Here is a 22,381-nt window from a genome sequence, read left to right on the forward strand (position 1 = left end):
TTGACCTAGAAAAAGAAAAAATAAGTTTCAAAGCTATATGCCTTTAAATGATAGCTGTATATACTTGCATGCAAAAACTTAACCAAGGTGTGAGTAGGTGAGAAGGGTGAGAAGAATAGCTAGACTATTCTTTGAATAGTCGAGCTAACAAGTAAATAAGTAAATATTGCATTACGTGACTGCCGCATTATCCTTAATGAACTGTAGCCGAATACATAGAATTATCATGAAACTGTGAACAAGTATATATGAGTCATATGACCAACACATAAAATTTTTGTTATTCATTGTAGTACATGTTCAAACACACTTTATGGGGTACTGATCATGAATTACCTAATTAGGTCTGTGATTATACATTTTTCTTCGTTCCAACCTTATATACCTTGTCTTCATCTGAGCTAAGGGCCCCAAATTTAACTAACACCATTCAAGGCGTTTCTTTTTTAACAAACACACTTTTCGATTGGCAGTTACTGTAGAACAATCATTTTCTGTCTTACAAAATGAAAATATGAAATTTATAATAAATACTAAGACGGTGTTGCTCAAGAGCTTCTTACTAAACAACTGGTATAAATGTGGTTATTTTTCGCGACGAACATGTAGTCTGCAATCTAGGATATCTCCATAGAAACTAAACTTTGTACATTACTAATATATTTTTTGTAAACAGCAAACCTTAGTCTAAATTTTAGTGTAAATTTTCTCCCATTTAGCATGGTAGCTTTCGCATAAAAAAGAAAATACCCAGATCACAATCGCATATTTTCCCAAAAATCAAGTTTGACCTTGACCTTGGAATATAACTATGTTTATATATCAAAATAAAGGGGCCTCCGTGGCCGAGTGGTTAAGGTCGCTGACTTCAGATCACTTGCCCCTCATCGATGTGGGTTCGAGCCTCACTCGGGGCTTTGAATTCTTCATGTGAGGAAGCCATCCAGCTGGCTTACGGAAGGTCGGTGGTTGTACCCGGGTGCCCGTTCGTGATGAAATAATGCACGGAGGGGCACCTGGGGTCTTCCTTCACCATTAAAGCTGGAAAGTCGCCATATGACCTATCATGTGTCGGTGCGACGTTAAATTCAACCAAAAAAAAAAAAATATATATATATATATCAAAATAAAGGGCATAGAGTGACAGTGTGCAGAAAAGAAGATTGGTACTTCTGTCTTTAAATCTGTGAGAGATATCCATGAAAGATATATATTAAACCATTGTCTCAAAACAGGCGGCCATCTTGGATTTCTAAAGACTCCGACCATATTGGCCAAAATGAATTTCGGATTAATGTATTACAGTCCTTGACCGATATTTTATAATATTCAAATTTTTCAGTTGGTTTTACTTTTGCAGTAAATCTATTCAGTAATTTGCATTTGACTTTTTACGAAGTATATGGAGAGCTATCCTACTCGCCCCGACGTTGGCGTCTTCCAATATTGTCCCAGTTTTTGTTAAGATTTTTTTTACACTTTCCCTTTTTCCTCGTTATCTCTGTAATTACTTGATTGATTTGCTTTTAATTGTAAATAGCTATTCCCCACCACCATCCACATCATTCAGCTTGAGGGCTATAACTTTCATTCCAGTATTTCATTAATTTCCCTCCTTTTTACTTCATGATAAAATTTTGGTGCTTTTTCACTGTGGCTCAGTTATTACGGTATGGATTTGATTCAGATTTAAAATAGTTGCTCAACATCACCCACATCATATTACACAAGGTCCATAATTCTGGCACCAATTTTTCATGAATTAGCCCCCTTTTACTTGTAATTTAAGATAAATTTTGATGCATTTTCACTATATCTCAGTTGTTACTGGATACTTTTGATTCAGACTTGAAGTAGTTGTTCCACATTATCACCCACTTCATATGACACAAGATGCATAATTCTTGCACCAAAATTTTATAAATTATGCCCACTGTTTGCTTAGAATTATAGTTATTTAGTGTTTTTATACACTTTATCTTTATCTCTCTTATTACTTTTTATTTTGGATACAGACTAAAGCTATTGTGCAATATCTTTATCCACCATTAAAGTCATTTAACACTCAAGTGACAGCTCCAGTTTCCTCAGATGTGCCAGTTTTCACTTTCCAGGATCGAAAAAGACGGGCGTTCTGTTTCCTATAACAGCTCTTGTTATAGCAATGCAAGAAAATATGAACAATATTCAATAACCAAAGTAACAACATACTGCATGAGATATCACACAGGCCTCCTAGTGAAACCTTTAAAACCTTTAAAAACCTTTAATTTCAGAGCAAACCTTTAAAACCTTTAAATCTTCTGAAAAAACCTTTAAAACGGCCAAATAGCCTGTAATTTTCACTCAAAACCTATATTTTTGTTCAGACTGCTTGCCGTGCCAGTTTAAAGCAAGTAATGGTTATACTACTGTATTTCTTCCCCCCTTTTAAGTGTTGTTATTAGGATACTGCTTGTGTATCTTTCATCTAGAGTTTTTCAGAATGCTGTTGTGTTCACCAGACCACATACATGTAGTAAATACCTATATATATATTATGTGTTTTCAACGAGAATTCCGACAAAAATAGCCATTATTTACACTTTATTTTTTAATATTTTACACTAAAAGGCCTTTATTTCCATAGATTGGAGCCTTTATAAAAACCTTTATTTTTGTTCAGGCCTGCTAGGAGGCCTGTATCACATGAAGTCATTAATATTTCTTCAATCTTGATTTTCAGCAATAAAATGAGCAGGTTTCAAAAGTTGGCCTTTGGCAGTCTAAACTTAAAATGACTTGGAACAGTCAAACTAACCAAAACATTGCAGGTAAGCATGCAGAAATATTGTTCAGTTTATAGATATTTTTATTCGCCCGTCTGAAAAAAAACAGGATGTATTATGGGAATGTTCCAAGAGGGAGTGGGCGCTGGCGGCATCCACAGACTTTTTCCGGAGCATATCTTCTGCATGGATTGAGGGATTTCGATGAAACTTGACACAACTGTTCACATACTGAAGAATTGGGCAAAAATCGATTCTATTATCTTTCCTTGTTTATTGAGATCAACGCTATACCTTGTTGTCTCCCTTCGACCGTCTAGCTAAATATCGATCACTGTCGGATAGTTTTAGCGAGTGTTGCAGATCGTTATGGTTCGGCTGTCTCCGCTTATCGTATCACGGGAGGTGCCGATCATAAAAAAACAACAAGGATTATAGCTCCTGTAAAAACGTAATGGGAAGGGTGATTATTTTACACCAATTTTAAGTACCGGTAAAGCAACAACAGCAAATATAGTCATCAACTTGGTTTAATTCTGTTTTTCAATAATGTAAAATACGGAACGGAAAAAAAAAGTCACTACGTTATTTATTCTTTTATTTCGCACAGTCAAAGAGCTATAAAAAAAGTGTTTTATACTTCTTTGGCATAGTATATGAAAATATGATCAACACTATATTATCTTCTTTATATTTTACATTAAAGAAACTGAGACATAAAAACAAATATAAATACACAAAATCATGTATATTAGGCGAGCATAACATACATGTACATGAAACTACTATTATTACCCGCCCGCTTAGCTCAGTAGATAGAGCGTCGGTCTACGGATCGCGGGGTCGTGAGTTCGATCCTTGGGCGGGGCGTATGTTCTCCGTGACTATTTGATAAACGACATTGTGTCTGAAATCATTAGTCCTCCCCCTCTGATTCATGTGGGGAAGTTGGCAGTTACTTGCGGAGAACAGGTTTGTACTGGTACAGAATCCAGGAACACTGGTTAGGTTAACTGCCCGCCGTTACATGACTGAAATACTGTTGAAAAACGGCATTAAACCCAAAACAAACAAAAAAAAACTATTATCTTAAAAAATAGAAAGCAGGAAAAAAAATAATTTAAAAGTGCTTACAAACTTGACAATTTCTTTTTCAGTTATTATAAATAGATGTGAAATGCGTTTTTTATTATTATTACATTCAATGGAGTGAAAAGTTAAGTAATTAATCAATTTATTGCGGAGTGGAAATTTAAGTAATAAATCAATTGATTGCATTTTATCATATTTAACATGTCAAAATTAATTTTGCTATGTAATGAACATTTGAAAAACATATTGTCACACACTGATGAAAAATGAACAGAAAAACAAACTAGCAGACATACTTGACAATGTAAAAGGTATCTTTTTATGACACCAGAGCCTGTTAATTGGAAGTGTGACCTATTTGCCCCCGAGCCAGTCATTGTGTAATAAAGTATGTGCGAATTATGACTTCTCAAGGTTTCTCAAAAGGGACTGACTGACTGATTTAATAAATGTCAGATTTTTAAAATAAAAAGTGGAAAACCTAAGAATAAAACAAGCTCACCATAGAAAAAGTCTTTTAGAAAAGATTTAATAGGATAAAGTGACACTAATGTAGTGTAAAGGTTATTCATAATAACTATCACAAATATTTTTACTATATGAACAGGGATTACAGATTTTTCATCTTTTAGCGCGTGCTTTCTTGAGATTAGCTGTGCGTACATTCAGTTCAATTCAATTTCGATTTATTGCATAAATACAATGCCTACAGCAATTGAAAGCATTATATAATATGGAGCAGAGAAAGTACATAATAATTTTCAAAAGAGACAATAAACCAAAGAGCTATAAAAAATTAAAAATGTATTTTATACTTCTTTGAATAAACTACTAAATCAATAAACGACAATTTTTAGCTCGACTATTCGAAGAATAAGTAGAGCTATCCTACTCACCACGGCGTAGGCGTCGCTTCACACCTTGGGTTAAGTTTTTCGTACCAGTCCACATTTTGACAAAGTCTTTTGAGATAAAGCTTTGAAACTTTCAACACTTGTTTACCATCATCATGGCCAGTTATAGGCAAGAGCACATAACTCAGTCAAGGATTTTGGCTGAATTATGGCCCCTTTTGACTTAGAAATCATGGTTAAGTTTTTCGTACCAGTTCATATTTTGACAGTCTTTTGAGATAAAGCTTTGAAACTTTCAGTATTTGTTTACCATCACCATGTCCAGTTATAGGTAAGAGCACATAACTCCATCAAGGATTTTGGCTGAATTATGGCCCTTTTTGACTTAGAAATCTGGGTTAATATTTCGTACCAGTTCATATTTTGACAGTCTTTTGAGATAAAGCTTTGAAACTTTCAACACCTGTTTACCATCACCATGTCCAGTTATAGGCAAGAGTACATAACTCCATCAAGGATTTTGGCTGAATTATGGCCCCTTTTGTCTTAGAAATCTTTGTTAAGTTTTTCGTACCAGTTCATATTTTGACAAAGTCTTTTGAGATAAAGCTTTGAAACTTTCAATACTTGTTTACCATCACCATGTCCAGTTATAGGCAAGAGTACATAACTCCATCAAGGATTTTGGCTGAATTATTGCCCTTTTTGACTTAGAAATCTGGGTTAATATTTCGTACCAGTTCATATTTTGACAAAGTCTTTTGAGATAAAGCTTTGAAACTTTCAACACCTGTTTACCATCACCATGTCCAGTTATAGGCAAGAGTACATAACTCCATCAAGGATTTTGGCTGAATTATGGCCCATTTTGACTTAGAAATCTTTGTTAAGTTTTTCGTACCAGTTCATATTTTTTGTAAAGTGTTTGACATATGGCTTTGAAACTTTTATCACTTGTTTAGTATAATAGTCTCTATCTGTAGGAAAGAGAACATAACTCTGTCATCTATTTTGGCTGAATTATGGTCCTTTTTGGATTTTGAAATTGGTTCTGTTTTCATACAAGTCCATGTTTTGTCAAAACTATTTGACATATGGCTTTTAAACTTTGAACACTTGTTTATCATTATGATTTCCATCTGTAGGCAAGAGTACATAACTATTTTGACTGAATTATGGCCCTTTTTGGACTTTGAAATTGGCTCATATATTGCCATTTAGTGCAAGACTTATCGAAATCAAAGTAATACAGGAACATTGTTTGTCTAATCTATTTATTCCTTTTGTCTGAATATCCGTGGAAATATTTTGACCCCATTCTTCAATCAATTCTTCGAATAGTGGAGCGCGCTGTCATCAGACAGCTCTTGTTTACAATGTTGTCACAAAACTTCTATAGTATAATAGTTTCACTGTTAGGCGAACTTTTAGCACGTGTTCTATATATCTATACTTTAATATCGAACAATTAACCTGTATTCAGGAAAAAATTCTGTTTATCAAATACAAGTAAATACTCAGTCACTGTCCCATTACCTTATGTATCTAACAACATTTGTACTTGAAAATGAAAAAAAATTATTTTTTGTGTATTAAGTCTCGTTCATTAAACATGTTACAATTTTCAAAATGCTCTTACGCAGTCACCGAGAAGATTATTATCTGTGTAATAAAAAGACCTGATCGTCCCTAATCCCCTAATAAAAAGGTGTTGATAAGCAATAAACTTGCAAAAAGCTGTTATTTGGTAATAAACAACTATCGAAAAGCGCTTTAATATGGCTGTTTCAGAGGCTCCGAAAACAATTTACTCAAATGTTGCATTATATAAATTCTTTATAACATATTTATGGTTAAAACTTAAACTAAGGGGTATAAATATAATTAAACGAATCTTTAAAGTACGAGACAGTGGTTTAGAAAGAAATATATATAGTTGCAACGTGGAGCATGTCTTATTTTTTATGCCCCCGAAGGGAGGCATATAGTTTTTGAACCGTCTGTCGGTCTGTCAGTCTGTCCGCAATTTTCGTGTCCGGTCCATATCTTTGTCATCGATGGATGGATTTTCAAATAACTTGGCATGAATGTGTACCACAGTAAGACGACGTGTCACGCGAAAGATCCAGGTCCGTAGCTCAAAGGTCAAGGTCACACTTAGACGTTAAAGGTCATTTTTAGCTCACCTGAGCAATGCTCAGGTGAGTTTTTCTGATCGCTCGATGTCCGGCGTCCGTCGTCCGTCGTCTGTCGTCTGGCGTCTGTCGTCTGTCGTCTGTCGTCCGTCGTCTGTCAACATTTAGCTTGTGTATGCGATAGAGGCTGTATTTTTCAATTAATCTTCATGAATATTGGTCAGAATGATAACCTTGATGAAATCTAGGCCGAGTTCGAAAATGGGTCATCTGGGGTCAAAAACTAGGTCACTAGGTCAAATCAAAGAAAAACCTTGTGAATGCGATAGAGACTGTATTTTTCATTTCTTCTTCATGAATATTGGTCAGAATGATAACTTTGATGAAATCTAGGCCGAGTTCGAAAATGGGTCATCTCGGGTCAAAAACTAGGTCACTAGGTCAAATCAAAGAAAAACCTTGTGTATGCGATAGAGGTGGTATTTTTCAATTAATCTTCATGAATATTGGTCAGAATGATAACCTTGATAAAATCTAAGCCGAGTTCGAAAATGGGTCATCTCGGGTCAAAAACTAGGTCACTAGGTCAAATCAAAGAAAAACCTTGTGTATGCAATAGAGGCTGTATTTTTCAATTCTTCTTCATGAATATTGGTCAGAATGATAACTTTGATGAAATCTAGGCCGAGTTCGAAAATGGGTCATCTCGGGTCAAAAACTAGGTCACTAGGTCAAATCAAAGAAAAACCTTGTGTATGCGATAGAGGCTGTATTTTTCAATTGATCTTCATGAATTTTGGTCAGAATGATTGCCTTGATGAAATCTAGGCCGAGTTCGAAAATGGGTCATCTCGGGTCAAAAACTAGGTCACTAGGTCAAATCAAAGAAAAACCTTGTGTATGCGATAGAGGCAGTATTTTTCAATTGATCTTCATGAATTTTGGTCAGAATGATAACCTTGATGAAATCTAGGCCGAGTTCGAAAATGGGTCATCTGGGGTCAAAAACTAGGTCACTAGGTCATATCACGTAAAAACCTTGTGTATGCGATAGAGGCTGTATTTTTCAATTGATCTTCATGAATTTTGGTCAGAGTGATTGCCTTGATGAAATTTAGACCAAGTTCGAAAATGGGTCATCTGGGGTCAAAAACTAGATCACTAGGTCAAATCAAAGAAAAACCTTGTGTATGCAATAGAGGCTGTATTTTTCAACTGATCTTCATGAAATTTAGCCAGAATGATTACCTTGATAAAATCTAGGCTGATTTCGAAAATGGGTCATCTGGGGTCAAAAACTAGGTCACTAGGTCAAATCGAAGAAAAACATTGTGTATGCAATAGAGGATGTATTTTTCAATTGATCTTCATGAAATTTGGTCAGAGTGATTGCCTTGATGAAAACTAGGTCGGTTTTGAATATGGGTTATCTGAGGTCAAAAACTAGGTCACTAGGTCAAATTAAAGAAAAATCTTGTGTATACGATAGAGACTGTTTTTTTTTCAGTTGATATTTATGAAATTTGGTCAGGTTGATTGCCTTAATGAAATCTAGGTCGAATTTGAATATGGATCATCTGAGGTCAAAAACTAGGTCACTTGGTCAAATCAAAGAAAAAACTTCTGTATGTGATAGAGGCTGTATTTTTCATTGATCTTCATGAATTTTGGTCAGAATGATTGCCTTGATAAAATCTAGGTCGAGTTTGAACATGGGTCATCTAGGGTCAAAAACTAGGTCATATCTAAGAAAATGCTTGTTTTATCGCAAGAGACCAATTTTTTGGTCCAATCTTAATGAAAATTGGTCAGAATATTTGTTTCCATGAAATCACTAGGTCAAACATGTTTTACACTGTTATGGAGTGTTTCTTAGGTGAGCGACCTAGGGCCATCTTGGCCCTCTTGTTCATGATAGTTGGGCGTGTCCGGTCCATATCTTTGTCATCCATGGATGGATTTTCAAATAACTTGGCATGAATGTGTACCACAGTAAGACGACGTGTCGCGCGCAAGACCCAGGTCCCTAGCTCAAAGGTCAAGGTCACACTTAGACGTTAAATGTCATTTTTCATGATAGTGCATTCGTGTCCGGTCCATATCTTTGTTATCCATTGATGGATTTTCAAATAACTTGGCATGAATGTGTACCACAGTAAGACGACGTGTCGCGCGCAAGACACAGGTCCGTAGCTCAAAGGTCAAGGTCACACTTAGACGTTAAAGGTCATATTTCATGATAGTGCATTGATGGGCGTGTGCGGTCCATATCTTTGTCATTCATGCATGGATTTTAAAAATATTGGACATGAATGTGTACCACAGTGAGACAACGTGTCGCGCGCAAGACCCAGGTCCGTAGCTCAAAGGTCCTAAACTCTAACATCGGCCATAACTATTCATTCAAAGTGCCATCGGGAGCATGTGTCATCCTATGGAGACAGCTCTTGTTTTTTTATTTATTAACATGATACGTCAGCATCTTTCTCTGTAACATTTATTTTGCGGAAAGCTTGTAATTCCCAAAAACTATGGTTCGCCTTAATATAACTGAAATTATTCCCGCACTGTTATTATCACTTAATACTATGTTGTAACAATCATATTTTCTGTATCATCGGCAGCTAAACTTCGGGCGAGTTCGTGCGTTTCCGCACGCGTCCGGAAATACTACGGACACGGCAAATAAAGAAGTAATACAAAAATCACCAACTTTTAAACGTCTAGGGAAGCAAGAAGACATTAAAATAATTTCAAAATAAAAAACATATATAAAAAGTTTATTGTCTGTAGAATACTTCAATAGGATAATAAATATTCTCAAAACATGAATAAAGTGGCTACAGGGAAAAGAATAAGATACGTATCACAGGCTTTTGCTTATTTTATTCAGTAACTATATGCCGTAAACATGTTTTTTAATCGCCAAGGGAAGCATTAATTCTTCATTTTAGATAAATAATTTTTATATCTTTGTAAAGAGAAAATAATGACGAGCACTTCAATAGGATAATAAATATTGTGTGTTCATTCTAATTAAAACAATATTTGTTCAAACTTTTTTTCTTTCTTTGTTTCTATTGGAAAATTTCAACCAGATAAATATCGATATCGCACTGCCAGGTGATTTCAAGGGGGATAATTTTACCGATAAGACGACAAATTTAACCTGATTGTTGATCATGCCATTATGAGACGGAGTGTCATATGCAAGAACCAGGTCCCTAGGTCTAAGGTCAAGGTCACACTTAGAGGTCAAATATCAAAGTCAAGAATGACTTTGTCTGGAGCATAATTGCTTCATGCACGGAGGGATTTTGATGTAGCTTGGCACAATGAGATGGAGTGCCATGTGCTGGTCCCTTATTTAAAATTACTTCCCTTTGTTGTTACTATAAATAGCTTATGTTGTTACTTGTTTGTTACTAGTGGTAGGAAAAAATGGAGACCTCTTTTCTGTAGTACATCATGCATGTTACATCCAATTTTGAGGTGTGTTTTAACCTAGTTCTACCTGGTAAGGATTTTTGTGTGGACTTTTTTTTAAAGATTAGTTGTTAGAATCTACTATAAATAATTTATATTGTAATTTTTATAATTGACCGTAGGGAAAAACCAAGACCACTTTTCTGTGGTACAACATAGGTGTTACTGTCAAATTTTAGGTGTATTTTAAGGTATTTCTACTGGGTAAGGAGCTTTTTTGTTGACTTAGAAAAACAGAAAAATTACAATGATTAGTAAACAACCACAAAATTAAAATTCCATTTGCAAATACAGGTGCTAGTATAAAGAAATTTGCTGTGAATGGCGTATATTGTGATATTCTGGCACTCTTGTTATATTTACCACTGTGTAACTTTCAATAAAGTTCTGGACAGCACAACTTTACATATTCTTTCTTTTCTATATAACATCATAACTTATCAAGTCTGTTCGGTATCGTATCAACAATGAAACAACCATTACTGAGACTATAATATAATCATTGTTTTTTAGTCGTATATCCTGATGAAAGTTCAATTATCATTCAGTGATCTTAAAATGTTATTCTGTTGGTAGCAGAAGTCTGACTGTCCAACTTTGATCACAAAAATACTTTGAAACACTAAACAATGTGTTAGTCATATCTCACATGAAAACACTAAGTTGTGTTTTACAGTAATACAACATGAAGGAGAAAACAGCCCAGGTTTCATATACCGCCTCACCTTCTGGAAAACCAGGTAATATAAGTATGAAATATCCAAATCCATTATCCCCAACAACTTGTTAACATATCCTTCAGAGATATTTTCTTCATGTTTTTACGCATTTTTGTCCAATCTTATTGAAAATAGGTCAGAATATTTGTCTTCATGAAATCTCAGAAGGTTTAAAAATTGTGTCAGGCTGGGGCAAAAAAACTAGGTCACTAGACTAAATCGAAAAAAAGTCAAACTTGTTTACACTCTAGAGGCCACATATTTGCTCCAATTTTGATGAAACTCAGAATGTTAATCTTCTTGAAAACTTGGGGTAGTTTAAATTAAACTGGGTCACTAGGACAAACATGTGTACACTGTTATGGTGTGTTACTCAGGTGAGCAAACTGTGGCAGTATTTTCTATTGTCGGTGCAGATATACTCTTCCTGGAATAAATATACTGATATGGGCAAATCTTTACCACAGATATGCTGTAATTGGACCCATTAATAATTGATAATTATTGTATGAAAATGAGTGACCTTTCTGCATGTTTACACTTTCTTTACCTGTTTGCACTTGGTATGAAGCACAGTGATTTTCTTGCTGCCAGCATTACCTTTGTGCACTGTCATGAAGTTCAGTAACTTTTTTGCTTCCAGCTCCCTGTGTACATTGTCATGAAGCCAAGTGACTTTCTTGCTGCCAGCTTTACCAGGTTACTTTGTCATGAAGCTGAGTGACTTTCATGCTACCAGCTATACCCCAGTACATTGTCATGAAGCCGAGTGACTTTCTGGCTACTAGCTTTACCTGAGTACATTGTCATGAAGCCGAGTGACTTTCTTGCTGATAGCTCTACCTGTGTACTTTAATTTGTCATGAAGCCGAGTGACTTTCTTGCTACTAGCTTTACGTAAGTACATTGTCATGAAGCCAAGTGACTTTCTTGCTGATAACTCTACCTGTGTACATTGTCATGAAGCCGAGTGATTTTCTTGCTACTAGCTTTACCTGACTACATTGTCATGAACCCGAGTGACTTTCTTGCTGATAACTCTACCTGTGTACACTGTCATGAAGCCGATTGACTCTTACTACTAGCTTTACCTGTGTACACTGTCATGAAGCCCAGTGACTCTTTCTTCCAGCTTTACCTGTGTACACTGTCATGAAGCTCAATGACTTTCTTCCTACAAGCTCTTCCTGTGAACATTGTCATGAAGCCGGCTGACTTTCTTGATTCCAGCTCTACCTGTGTACACTGTCATAAAGCTCAGTGACTTTCTTGCTACTAGCTCTACCTGTGTACATTGTCATGAAGCCAAGAGACTTTCTTGATGCCAGCTCTACCTGTGTATACTGTCATAAAGCTTAGTGACTTCCTTGATGCCAGCTTTATCTGTGTACAATGTTATGAAGTCGAGTGACTTTCTTGATTCCAGCTCTACTTGTGTACATTGTCATGAAGCCCAGTGATTTTCTTGATTCCAGCTTTACCTGTGCACACTATCATGAAGCTCAGTGAACGTCTTGCTACCAGCTCTACAGGTATACACTGTCATGAAGCTCAGTGACTTTCTTGATTCCAGCTTTACCTGTGTACACTGTCATGAAGCCCAGTGACTTTCGTGATACCAGCTTTACCTGTGTACAATGTCATTAAGCCCAGTGACTTTCTTGCTGCCAGCTCTACCTGTGAACACCGTCATGAAGCCGAGTGACATTTTCAATGCCAGCTCTACCTGTGTACACTGTCACGAAGCCGAGTGTCTTTCTTGCTACAAGCTTTACATGTGTAAACTGTCATGAAGCTCAGTGACTTTCTTGCTACCAGCTTTACCTGTGTACACTGCCATATAATTAATAAATAATAATATTGAAATTGATTATTGAGTTTTAAAGTTAAAGTCCATACCATCTTCATAAACGAAATGTCAAGCTTTTTAATTTTGTCTGACTTTCAATCATAAGTTTTCACATATATAATACGTATATAATAATATTACAACATTTTCAGGCCAGTTGAAACCAGAGGCTGCCGGTACATTTTTTGGTGATCATTTGACGAAGCCAGTTGTAGTGCTTTTACAGTTAGGGGGAGTGAGTTTACATTTTGCTGGAACCTTGTTACAGGTGTTTCTCTATTACAAAAAGGAGCCAAAGGCATGGAAGACTGTTTATGCCTACAAATAATGACATATATATATATATATATATATATATATATATATATATATATATATATATATATATATATATATATATATATATATACACGTATATGTTAGTAAATTCATCTACACGTATATGTTAGTAAATTCATCCATGCTAAGCACTTAGTGTTTTGAGTTTTCACTTTTAAACAGTTCAAAGAATTCCAATGATACCTTACACAGATGAAATCATGTTGAGAAATTGTGTGCTATGTACATGAATCAGATTTTTACATCAAAAGTCAAGGTCACAGCCAAGGGCACTGCAGTTCATGGGTGTTCATTTTTAATTCACATATTCATTTTATCTTAATTGTGATGGAATCTTTAAGCTTATTTGAACCACATCTGTGTCCACAGTATTGATGTCATAATGTAGGGATAACGCGTGTTTTTTCGTGTTATAACATCTGCAGAATCCTGAGGGATTGGTTGGTACCCAAGCCCGTTAGGGCGAAGGTACCAACGATTCCTGAGGGATTCTGAAGATGTTATAACATGAAAAGAACATGCGCTAATGCTTTTCTAGCAGAAAAGGCGTAAAAAACATGTGAACTAATATATTGTCCCTCAACGTCATTGAATTTCCATGAAATGCGCGGTAAAGTCTACATTGTTTTGTCACGTTGACGTCATTTCCTTTTGAATTATCCGTTTTGGGGCCGTAATGCGTTTACGCTTTGCCACGGAACGTGGATATATAAAAAGGTGTTATAACAGCACGTGAGCGCGAGAATCTCTCTGTTAACACACGTTTTCTCTCCTGTTAAAACACCCCTAAAAAGTGACAATAACAGCAGTTTTATGCTAGAATAGAGAATGTGGTCTTGACCCCATTGGGTCTCAAACCCATGACCCCCGGGGTGATCAACACGACACCTTGACCATTATACTACCGCTCCCCCACCTCATGTTTACTAATGACCTCTCTTGTTCAATCTACACATATGATACACATTCTGTTTGTGCTCTGCCTTTCACCAGTAGGTATGTGGAAACACCATGAAAAAGGGTACAAAAATAATGTAAACATTTCATTTGAAAGGTTTTTTTTTTGTATATTTAGTGGTATTTTAATATCATTTCATTTTGACATTCTTGTCAACCATATACACAGTAAACATTTTATATGTCATTTCTGCAAGAAAGCTATTACTATATTAATAGATAATAACTTGGAAGTCTTTGTTATTCTTAAAAGAAATTAGAATATTAGATGTCATATGTCTGCATTAAACAGCCAAAAAACACAAAATTGTATTGTGACAATATTTTATGATTCTGTTGTATTTCATATTCATACCAATTGTATTTTCATGTACATGTATATACTCTGGTTACAGATTGCAGTATCAGCTAGAAACCACAGCCATTCTAAATATAGGACGAACACAATCAGACAACCTGGCTTAAACCAGGGCAGCAGGCAGATCAAAGGAAAAGCTTGTGAATAATTTAGAAGCAGAACGTTTGTCTTGATGATTTCTAGGTCAAGTTTGAATCTGGGTCATTTGTGGTTAAAAACTAGGTCACCTGTTCAAACTGAAGGAAAACCTTGTGAACACTTTAGAGACTACAGTTGTAACTCAATCTTTATGAAGCATGGTCAGAATGTTTGTCTTGATGATTACTAGGTCAAGTTTGAAACTGGAATATGTTGGATCAAAACTAGGTCACTAGGCCAGATCAAAGGAAAATCTTGTGAACACTCTAGAGACTGCAATTAAAGTTTGAAATTCATGAGAATTAGTCAGAATCTGAGAATGTAAGTCAGAATGAAAATTAGTCAGAATGTAGGTCACTCAGTCAGATCAAAGGAAATGTTTGTGAACTCTGTAGAGGCTACAGTTGTGACCAATTCTTTATGAAATTTGGTAAGAATGTTTGTCTTGGTGATATCTAGGTCAAGTTTGTAACTGAGTTATGTGGGCCATAAACTAGGTCACTAGGCCAGATCAAAGGAAAATCTTGAGAACTCTCTAGAGACCACAATTTAAATTTGAAACTCATGAGAAAGCTTGTGAATATCAATAGGCCACAGTTGTGAATATAACTTGTCCAATAAACTTGGACACAATGTTTGTCTTGATGATATCTAGGTCAAGTACGAATCTGGGTCACATGGTTTCAAAAACTAAGTAAGGAAGAATGGACTATTGACTTGTTTCCCAGATAAATCTGCTTATGTCTAGGTAAGAGGTCAATTGTTCATATTTCAACGGTCTTAATAAAGGATTTTGTAGCTTATTTTGTAGAACCTCTTTTGTTCAGTTCCCTTCCAGTCAAATAAAAACTATTATAATGATGTATAATATTTTTGATACATTTTGTCTATTAACTAGAAACCTTGCAATAGCTGCAAGCATTGTTACATGATTGCTGATGTAAAAAAAACTAGCTAGATATTATACGATCATTAATTAACATCGCTTGAATTACGTTGCTGAAAAGCAAAATATATATATTTAGCTACATTAACCATTTTCTTTCTAGATTCACATGTTAATAATTTGATAAATTTGGTTGTGTTTGGCCATCTACAATAATAATAATTAAAAAATCGCGTTCTTAGATTTCTGTATTTCGGACAAACTAGTAAGAAATGGTATTCATTTTCTACCATACCCATATTACAATGATAACATAAACGATATTGTCTATCAATGCTGTTATACCTTCCCGTTTCTATCGCCAATTTATGCGAAGATAATCGAAATTGAGAAAGAGCAATTTGATACTTTCTTTCCTTTATACACTCTAAATATTTTTCTAATTCGAAATTGTGCTTAAATAAGCTAAAGACGATAATCTACTAGAATTATTAATATTTGCGTACCAAGACTGCTTGTAGATATCAGTAACAAACTATTACCATATACCTTTGGTATGGGAGCTTCCCAAATAAGTACAGATGGAAAAAGACAATCAAACAGGCTATTACGCAAATGTCAAGACGTCAAATAGAACAGTGTCTTTCAGAGAAATGTGCAGACTTTAATGAATTAATATTGAACGATAATGGGCCGTGTGAACTTTGGAAATTAAGTAAAAATAACCCATCATTAGCCCCCTGCTGTATATCAGTTATAAGAGCGATGGGGATGTTCTTTTCGCAGAAATTTATACGGTCATGTACTGGGTGTAACGCAATCACTAATGACACTTTGTTACATATTGTATGTTACTGTCCAGCGAGAAGCGGTGATAGGTATAAGCTGTGGAATTTTCTCTTACAGACACATGGCGTCCATTTTTACCGGAATTGGATAACCTTAAATCCTGAGGACCAAATCAAAACACTGTTATTCCAACTCACACGGTTAAATGAGGACTGTCCCAATGAAAGTAACAGAGCAAATACATTAAAACTGTTGCACAATATTCTTAAGCCTTTTTGATATATGTGAATAGGATTTATAAAAGACTGTTTCAATAAATGTTAGTACCATAAATTTATTCTACTAAGGAAAACTGGCTGTACATATTAAGTTATGTTTTACATAATACCCGTGAAGTTGTCCGTTTGTATCTCTTACATTTCGTTTCGTTTCGATATAAGAGATACTAAATGGAGGAAAAAGCGATGTAAATATGTGTTGTATTTATACTAGTCATGCAATTAAACATATTCTGTAAAAGTCTCTTTAGAATACGTTTGTCTGAATCTCTTATATTTCGTTTCGGTAAAAGGGATATCAGAATGGCGGAGACCTAATGTTTGACTTGTATGAAATTTAGGTGTCGTTTTTTTTTTTTTGTTTTTTTTTTGTTGTTTTTTTTGTTATGATTTTTAAATATATATATATATATTTTTTTTTGGTATGAATATTTATAAGATTTGCATGACAACTCATTTTTTCAGAATTGTTGCTGTGTATAGTCGTTGATTGGTTTATGTGTATATTTATATATATATATATATATATATATATATATATATATATATATATATATTTTTTTTTTTTTTTTTTTTTTTTTTTTAAATTAACAAGATTTAATTCTTGATTAAAAGTATATGTACATACGTAGAATTTAGTAGCCAAAGATCAGTTATTTTGCTAATATGTTTATATGTGTTTACTTGGATGTAATCAATATTGTCTGAAATTGTATTTATATGTGTAATCTTCATATATATATGGAGGATATTAAATAAATAAATAAATAATAAATATTATTACACAGACAATAATCTCGGTGACTGCGTAAGAGCATTTTGAAAATTGTAACATGTTTAATGAACGAGACTTAAATACACAATAAATATTTAGTTTTTTCATTTTCAAGTACAAATGTTGTTAGATACATAAGGTAATGGGACAGTGATTGAGTATTTAATTGTATTTGATTAACAGAATTATTTCTGAATACAGGTTAATTGTTCGATATTAAAGTATAGCTATATAGAACACGTGTTAAAAGTTCGCCTAAGAGTGAAAATATTATACTATAGAAGTTTTGTGACAACATTGTGAAACATTGTCGTTTATTGATTTATTAGTTTATTCAAAGAAGTATAAAATACATTTTTAATTTTTTATAGCTCTTTGGTTTATTGTCTCTTTTGAAAATTATTATGTACTTTCTCTGCTCCATATTATATAATGCTTTCACTTGCTGTAGGCATTGAATTTATGCAATAAATCGAAATTGAATTGAACTGAATGTACACACAGCTAATCTCAAGAAGGTATAGCACGCGCTAAAAGATGAAAAATCTGTAATCCCCTGTTCATATAGTAAACATATCCGTGATAGTTATTATGAATAACCTTTACACTACATTAGCGTCACTTTATCCTAAATCTTTTCTAAAAGACTTCTTTCTATGGTGTGCTTGTTTTATTCTTAGGTTTTCCACTTTTTATTTTAAAAATCTGACATTTATTAAATTAGTCAGTCAGTCCCTTTTGAGAAACCTTGAGAAGTCATAATTCGCAATTTACTTTATTACACAATGACTAGCTCGGGGGCAAATAGGTCACACTTCCAATTAACAGGCTCTGGTGTCATAAAAAGATACCTTTTACATTGTCAAGTATGTTTGCTAGTTTGTTTTTCTGTTCATTTTTCATCAGTGTGTGACAATATGTTTTTCAAATGTTCATTACATAGCAAAATTAATTTTGACAAGTTAAATATGATTAATAATAATAATAAAAACGCATTTCACATCTATTTATAATAACTGAAAATGAGATTGTCAAGTTTGTAAACACTTTTAAAATATATATTTTTTTTTTTCCTGCTTTCTATTTTTTAAGATAATAGTAGTTTCATGTACTTGTATGTTATGCTCGCCTAATATACATGATTTTGTGTATTTATATTTGTTTTTATGTGTCAGTTTCTTTAATGTAAAATATAAAGAAGATAATATAGTGTTGATCATATTTTCATATACTATGCCAAAGAAGTATAAACACTTTTTTATAGCTCTTTGACTATGCAAAATAAACGAATAAATAACGTAGTGTCTTCTTTTTTTCCGTTCCGTATTTTACATTATTGAAAAACAGAATTAAACCAAGTTGATGACTATATTTGCTGTTGTTGTTTTACCGGTACTTAAAATTGGTGTAAAATAAATCACCCGTCTCACTACGTTTTTACAGGAGATCTCTAATCTATAATCCTTTTTTATGATCGGCACCTCCCGTGATACGATAAGCGGAGATAGCCGAACCATAACGATCTGAACACTCGCTAAAAATATCCGATAGTGATCGATATTTAGCTAGACGGTCGAAGGGAGACAACAAGGTATAGCGTTGATCTCAATAAACAAAGAAAGATAATAGAATCGATTTTTGCCCAGTTCTTCAGTATGATAAGTGCCTTAGTTAATACTAGATTTGACCTGTTGTTTAATGTACAAAAATGATAGCTAAATTTTAAACATGTTTGAATGGTATAGTTTGTCAACTTTTGTTGACACATGAGGTGCCATTTTCAGGATACAGGATATATGCTGTCTCAAAAATCTATATCGGGCTCGAGCTACAGCGTATATCACGTATCCTGTAACTAATAATAACCATGATATACTTCATAAATTGGTGTGATAAGATCATACGTCTAAATGTCTAAACATTTCAGTGGTAGCAATTTTAAGCCTCCAAAATCTCTGACTTTTTTGCAATAAAGTTGAATAATCTCATGCCATTTCTTTTCTGTACAGATTATTTTCAAAGTTCTCATACAGGAAAAATGATTAAAATTTAAACCATGAAATTACAAATGATTTAAATGCTGCTACATGTACTTCTTAGAGGCTTGAATTTTTGGATATCATTTTTTGGGCATAAATTGATTGATTTATTGATTAATTAATTGAATAAGTAATTTATTGGTTACTTTTTTATTGGGATTTTATTCCTTCGATTGAGCCAACCATGAAATTTACAAAAATTAATGCAGAACGACAATAATTTCACATTCTTTTTTTTTTAGGTATGATCAATGCAATAATTCAGGTTTTCCCTTGCTTTTTTAGCAGTGTTCATTATAAATAGAAAAGACAAATAAGAGAAATAGTCAGCATTGCTTATAGCTGTGAAATTAGCAGAATCAGGCTCCTTTATTCTAAAGATTTTCTTTGTTTGAATAATGCACGTATCCTTGACATTGTTGTATATTTGTATTTTGCTTGAATGTTCTTGAAAGACCAGGGCTTTGCTCAAGGAACGGTCATTATGATAAAAAAAATGTTGAAGATACAAAAATGTTTACAAAAAGCCTTTTTTGCCAATGGAGAGAATATATATACAAATGCATGACAGACATTTTCGCTGTTGTGAGAATTAATACACTTGTATAACATACAATTCACCATTTACAATATTCCAGTTCAGTCATTATCTTTAAGACCGCCCGCTTAGCTTTGTAGGTAGTGTTGGTCTACAGATCGCAGGGTCGTGAGTTCGATCCTCGGGCGGGGCGAATTGTCTCCATGACCATTTGATAAACGACATTGTGTCTGAAATCATTAGTCCTCCACCTCTGAATCGTGTGGGGAAGTTGGCATTTACTTGCGGAGAACAGGGTTGTACTGGTACAGAATCCAGGAACACCGGTTAGGTTAACTGCCCGCCGTTACATAACTGAAATACTGTTGAAAAATGGCGTTAAACCAAAAACAAACAAAGATTATCTTTCAAATGGGCCTTTACTATAATTGATATGTTCCAACTTGGATTAATTTTTGTTTGTTTTCTCTTATTTTTAGCTCACCTGTCACATAGTGATAAGGTGAGCTTTTGTGATCGCGCAGCGTCCGTGCGTGCGTAAACTTTTGCTTGTGATCACTCTAGAGGTCACATTTTTCGTGGGATCTTTATGAAAGTTAGTGAGAACGTTCATCTTGATAATATCTACGTTCAGTTTGAAACTGGGTCACATGCAGTTAAAAACTAGGTCAGTAGGTCTAAAAATAGAAATTCCTTGTGACCTCTAGAGTCCATATTTTTCAATGGATCTTCATGAAAATTGGTCAAAATGTTCAACTTTATGATACTGCCAATTTCAGAAAAGCTCTCCGAATGGGCATTTACATCAAACGCAGGTAGTAAATGACGTAGCTGTCATTCTAGTAATCGGTAAGAGAGTAATTTGATGACGCTTGTAGTTTGCTCTGCCCAAACGTATATTTCTATCGGTAGCAGTGGAAAGCAACGTCGTAAAGTGTTAGTTACAAAAGTGAAATATTATGGGAGTTTATTTCAGGATAATCCTGCATAATCATACAAGTGCATGTACACTTACGCAGCATATATATACACTTAAAACTATTTACATTATAGATCTGAACTGTCTGAAGATCGACATTGATGTGTATAATTTGTATTTATAAGCAACTCTCGACGAAATACAACACAGCTGGTTTCATGCATTTATTTTGAATTGATGTATCTACAGTTCGATTACCAGGTCATACTTGTTTACACGCTTTCAAACCAAAATTTCTCTACTTACATTTAATGAACTTTCTAATTATTTATTATGTTTTGTTTCAGCTTGTGCTCAAGTTTTTCTTAAACTAGAAACGCTAAACTAAGGAAGCAGGAGTTAAGGTTACAAAATGCAATCTTTAATGTTTACAAACATGATATTTATAAAAGCGAACTGTATGTAGTTTTTGTATTATATCCACGGATGTCAGTCATGGATTTTTTTTTTCAAACGCGGAAAATACCGCTTATTATCCATGTTGTCTTCCACATTGAACTATAAGGTTCGTTTACCCACTTTGCTTTCAATTGTGAAAAAACAAACTCGGCAATATTTATTTAAAACTACATGCAGTAACTTGTCAAAATACAACTGAAAGTTTTGTCCCTAGAATCGTGAACGTCTGGTAATACCTAGCACATGTTTGTATAATGCCTTTCTTCCGTTTCAACCTTTAGCCTGATTGTGGCAAGTGCTTCTGCCTTTGCGACCAGTGCAGACCAATATCAGCATGCACGTCCGTGCAGTCTGATCGTGGTCTGTACGGTTCGCCATTCAATCAGTATCTTTTTTGTAAGTACCCCTTTTAACAGTAAATGGTACTGTCCAAATTAAACGATGAGATGGACAAATTCATTATAGAAATTTAGCAGGTTAAAGGTTAAGAGCGCAGCTTGTTGCATTTCGTTCTTGTTACACAGAGAATAGAAACCTAAGATCATGCACTAGATTTTGTAATAAAAAGCTTTATTGTCGAGTTTACATGTCATGTTGATTGCTATTTTAGCGCGCCAATTATGACTCAGATGTCACTCTATTGAACATGCTTTCAGGTCACTGTTATATTATAGCACTAAGTCTTGTTCAGTAATTCCTTTCCTCTACACATGTGTATCGGACAATTCTGTAAAGAGCGCAACGTGCGCTGAGTGCGACCGATTAAATCAAGTGCAGTCTTAGCATTTTTATTTTATTTTCATTTTTGCTTCAAAAATTACTACTGTAACAGCTCGTTTAAATGGGTCAACCATGTTGTTGTACTTACATAATAGACTGGCCCGGTTTATAGGTTGGTCAGGACTACGATATGTATTGTATTTTGCCATCGACTTATTTCTATAAAATGCTTCTTCCCCTTCTGTTTGGATCCGTCCATGTTTACAAACACGTTTGTTTATTT

General features: G+C 34.4%; 1 protein-coding gene across 5 annotated transcripts in view; it reads left to right on the top strand.

Moving 5' to 3' along the window:
• Positions 1-22,381, top strand: part of LOC128546144 (uncharacterized) — a 35,876-nt gene that overhangs the window by 8,370 nt on the left and 5,125 nt on the right. Inside the window, exons 2-5 of one of the 5 annotated variants that reach the window (XR_008367626.1) lie at positions 2,726-2,813; positions 11,012-11,075; positions 13,056-13,171; positions 14,595-17,013. Coding sequence is in view for 1 of the 5 variants with exons in the window: in XM_053526078.1 (XP_053382053.1) it covers positions 13,056-13,171; positions 14,595-14,705 (227 nt within the window). In the remaining 4 variants the exon portion in view is untranslated. Of the gene's footprint in view, positions 1-2,725; positions 2,814-11,011; positions 11,076-13,055; positions 13,172-14,594; positions 17,014-22,381 lie in introns of those variants that run through there. The other 4 variants (XR_008367629.1, XR_008367627.1, XM_053526078.1 and 1 more) reach the window with 4 other exon arrangements.

Source organism: Mercenaria mercenaria, chromosome 16 (genome assembly GCF_021730395.1).
Source record: "Mercenaria mercenaria strain notata chromosome 16, MADL_Memer_1, whole genome shotgun sequence".
Taxonomy (NCBI): domain Eukaryota; kingdom Metazoa; phylum Mollusca; class Bivalvia; order Venerida; family Veneridae; genus Mercenaria; species Mercenaria mercenaria.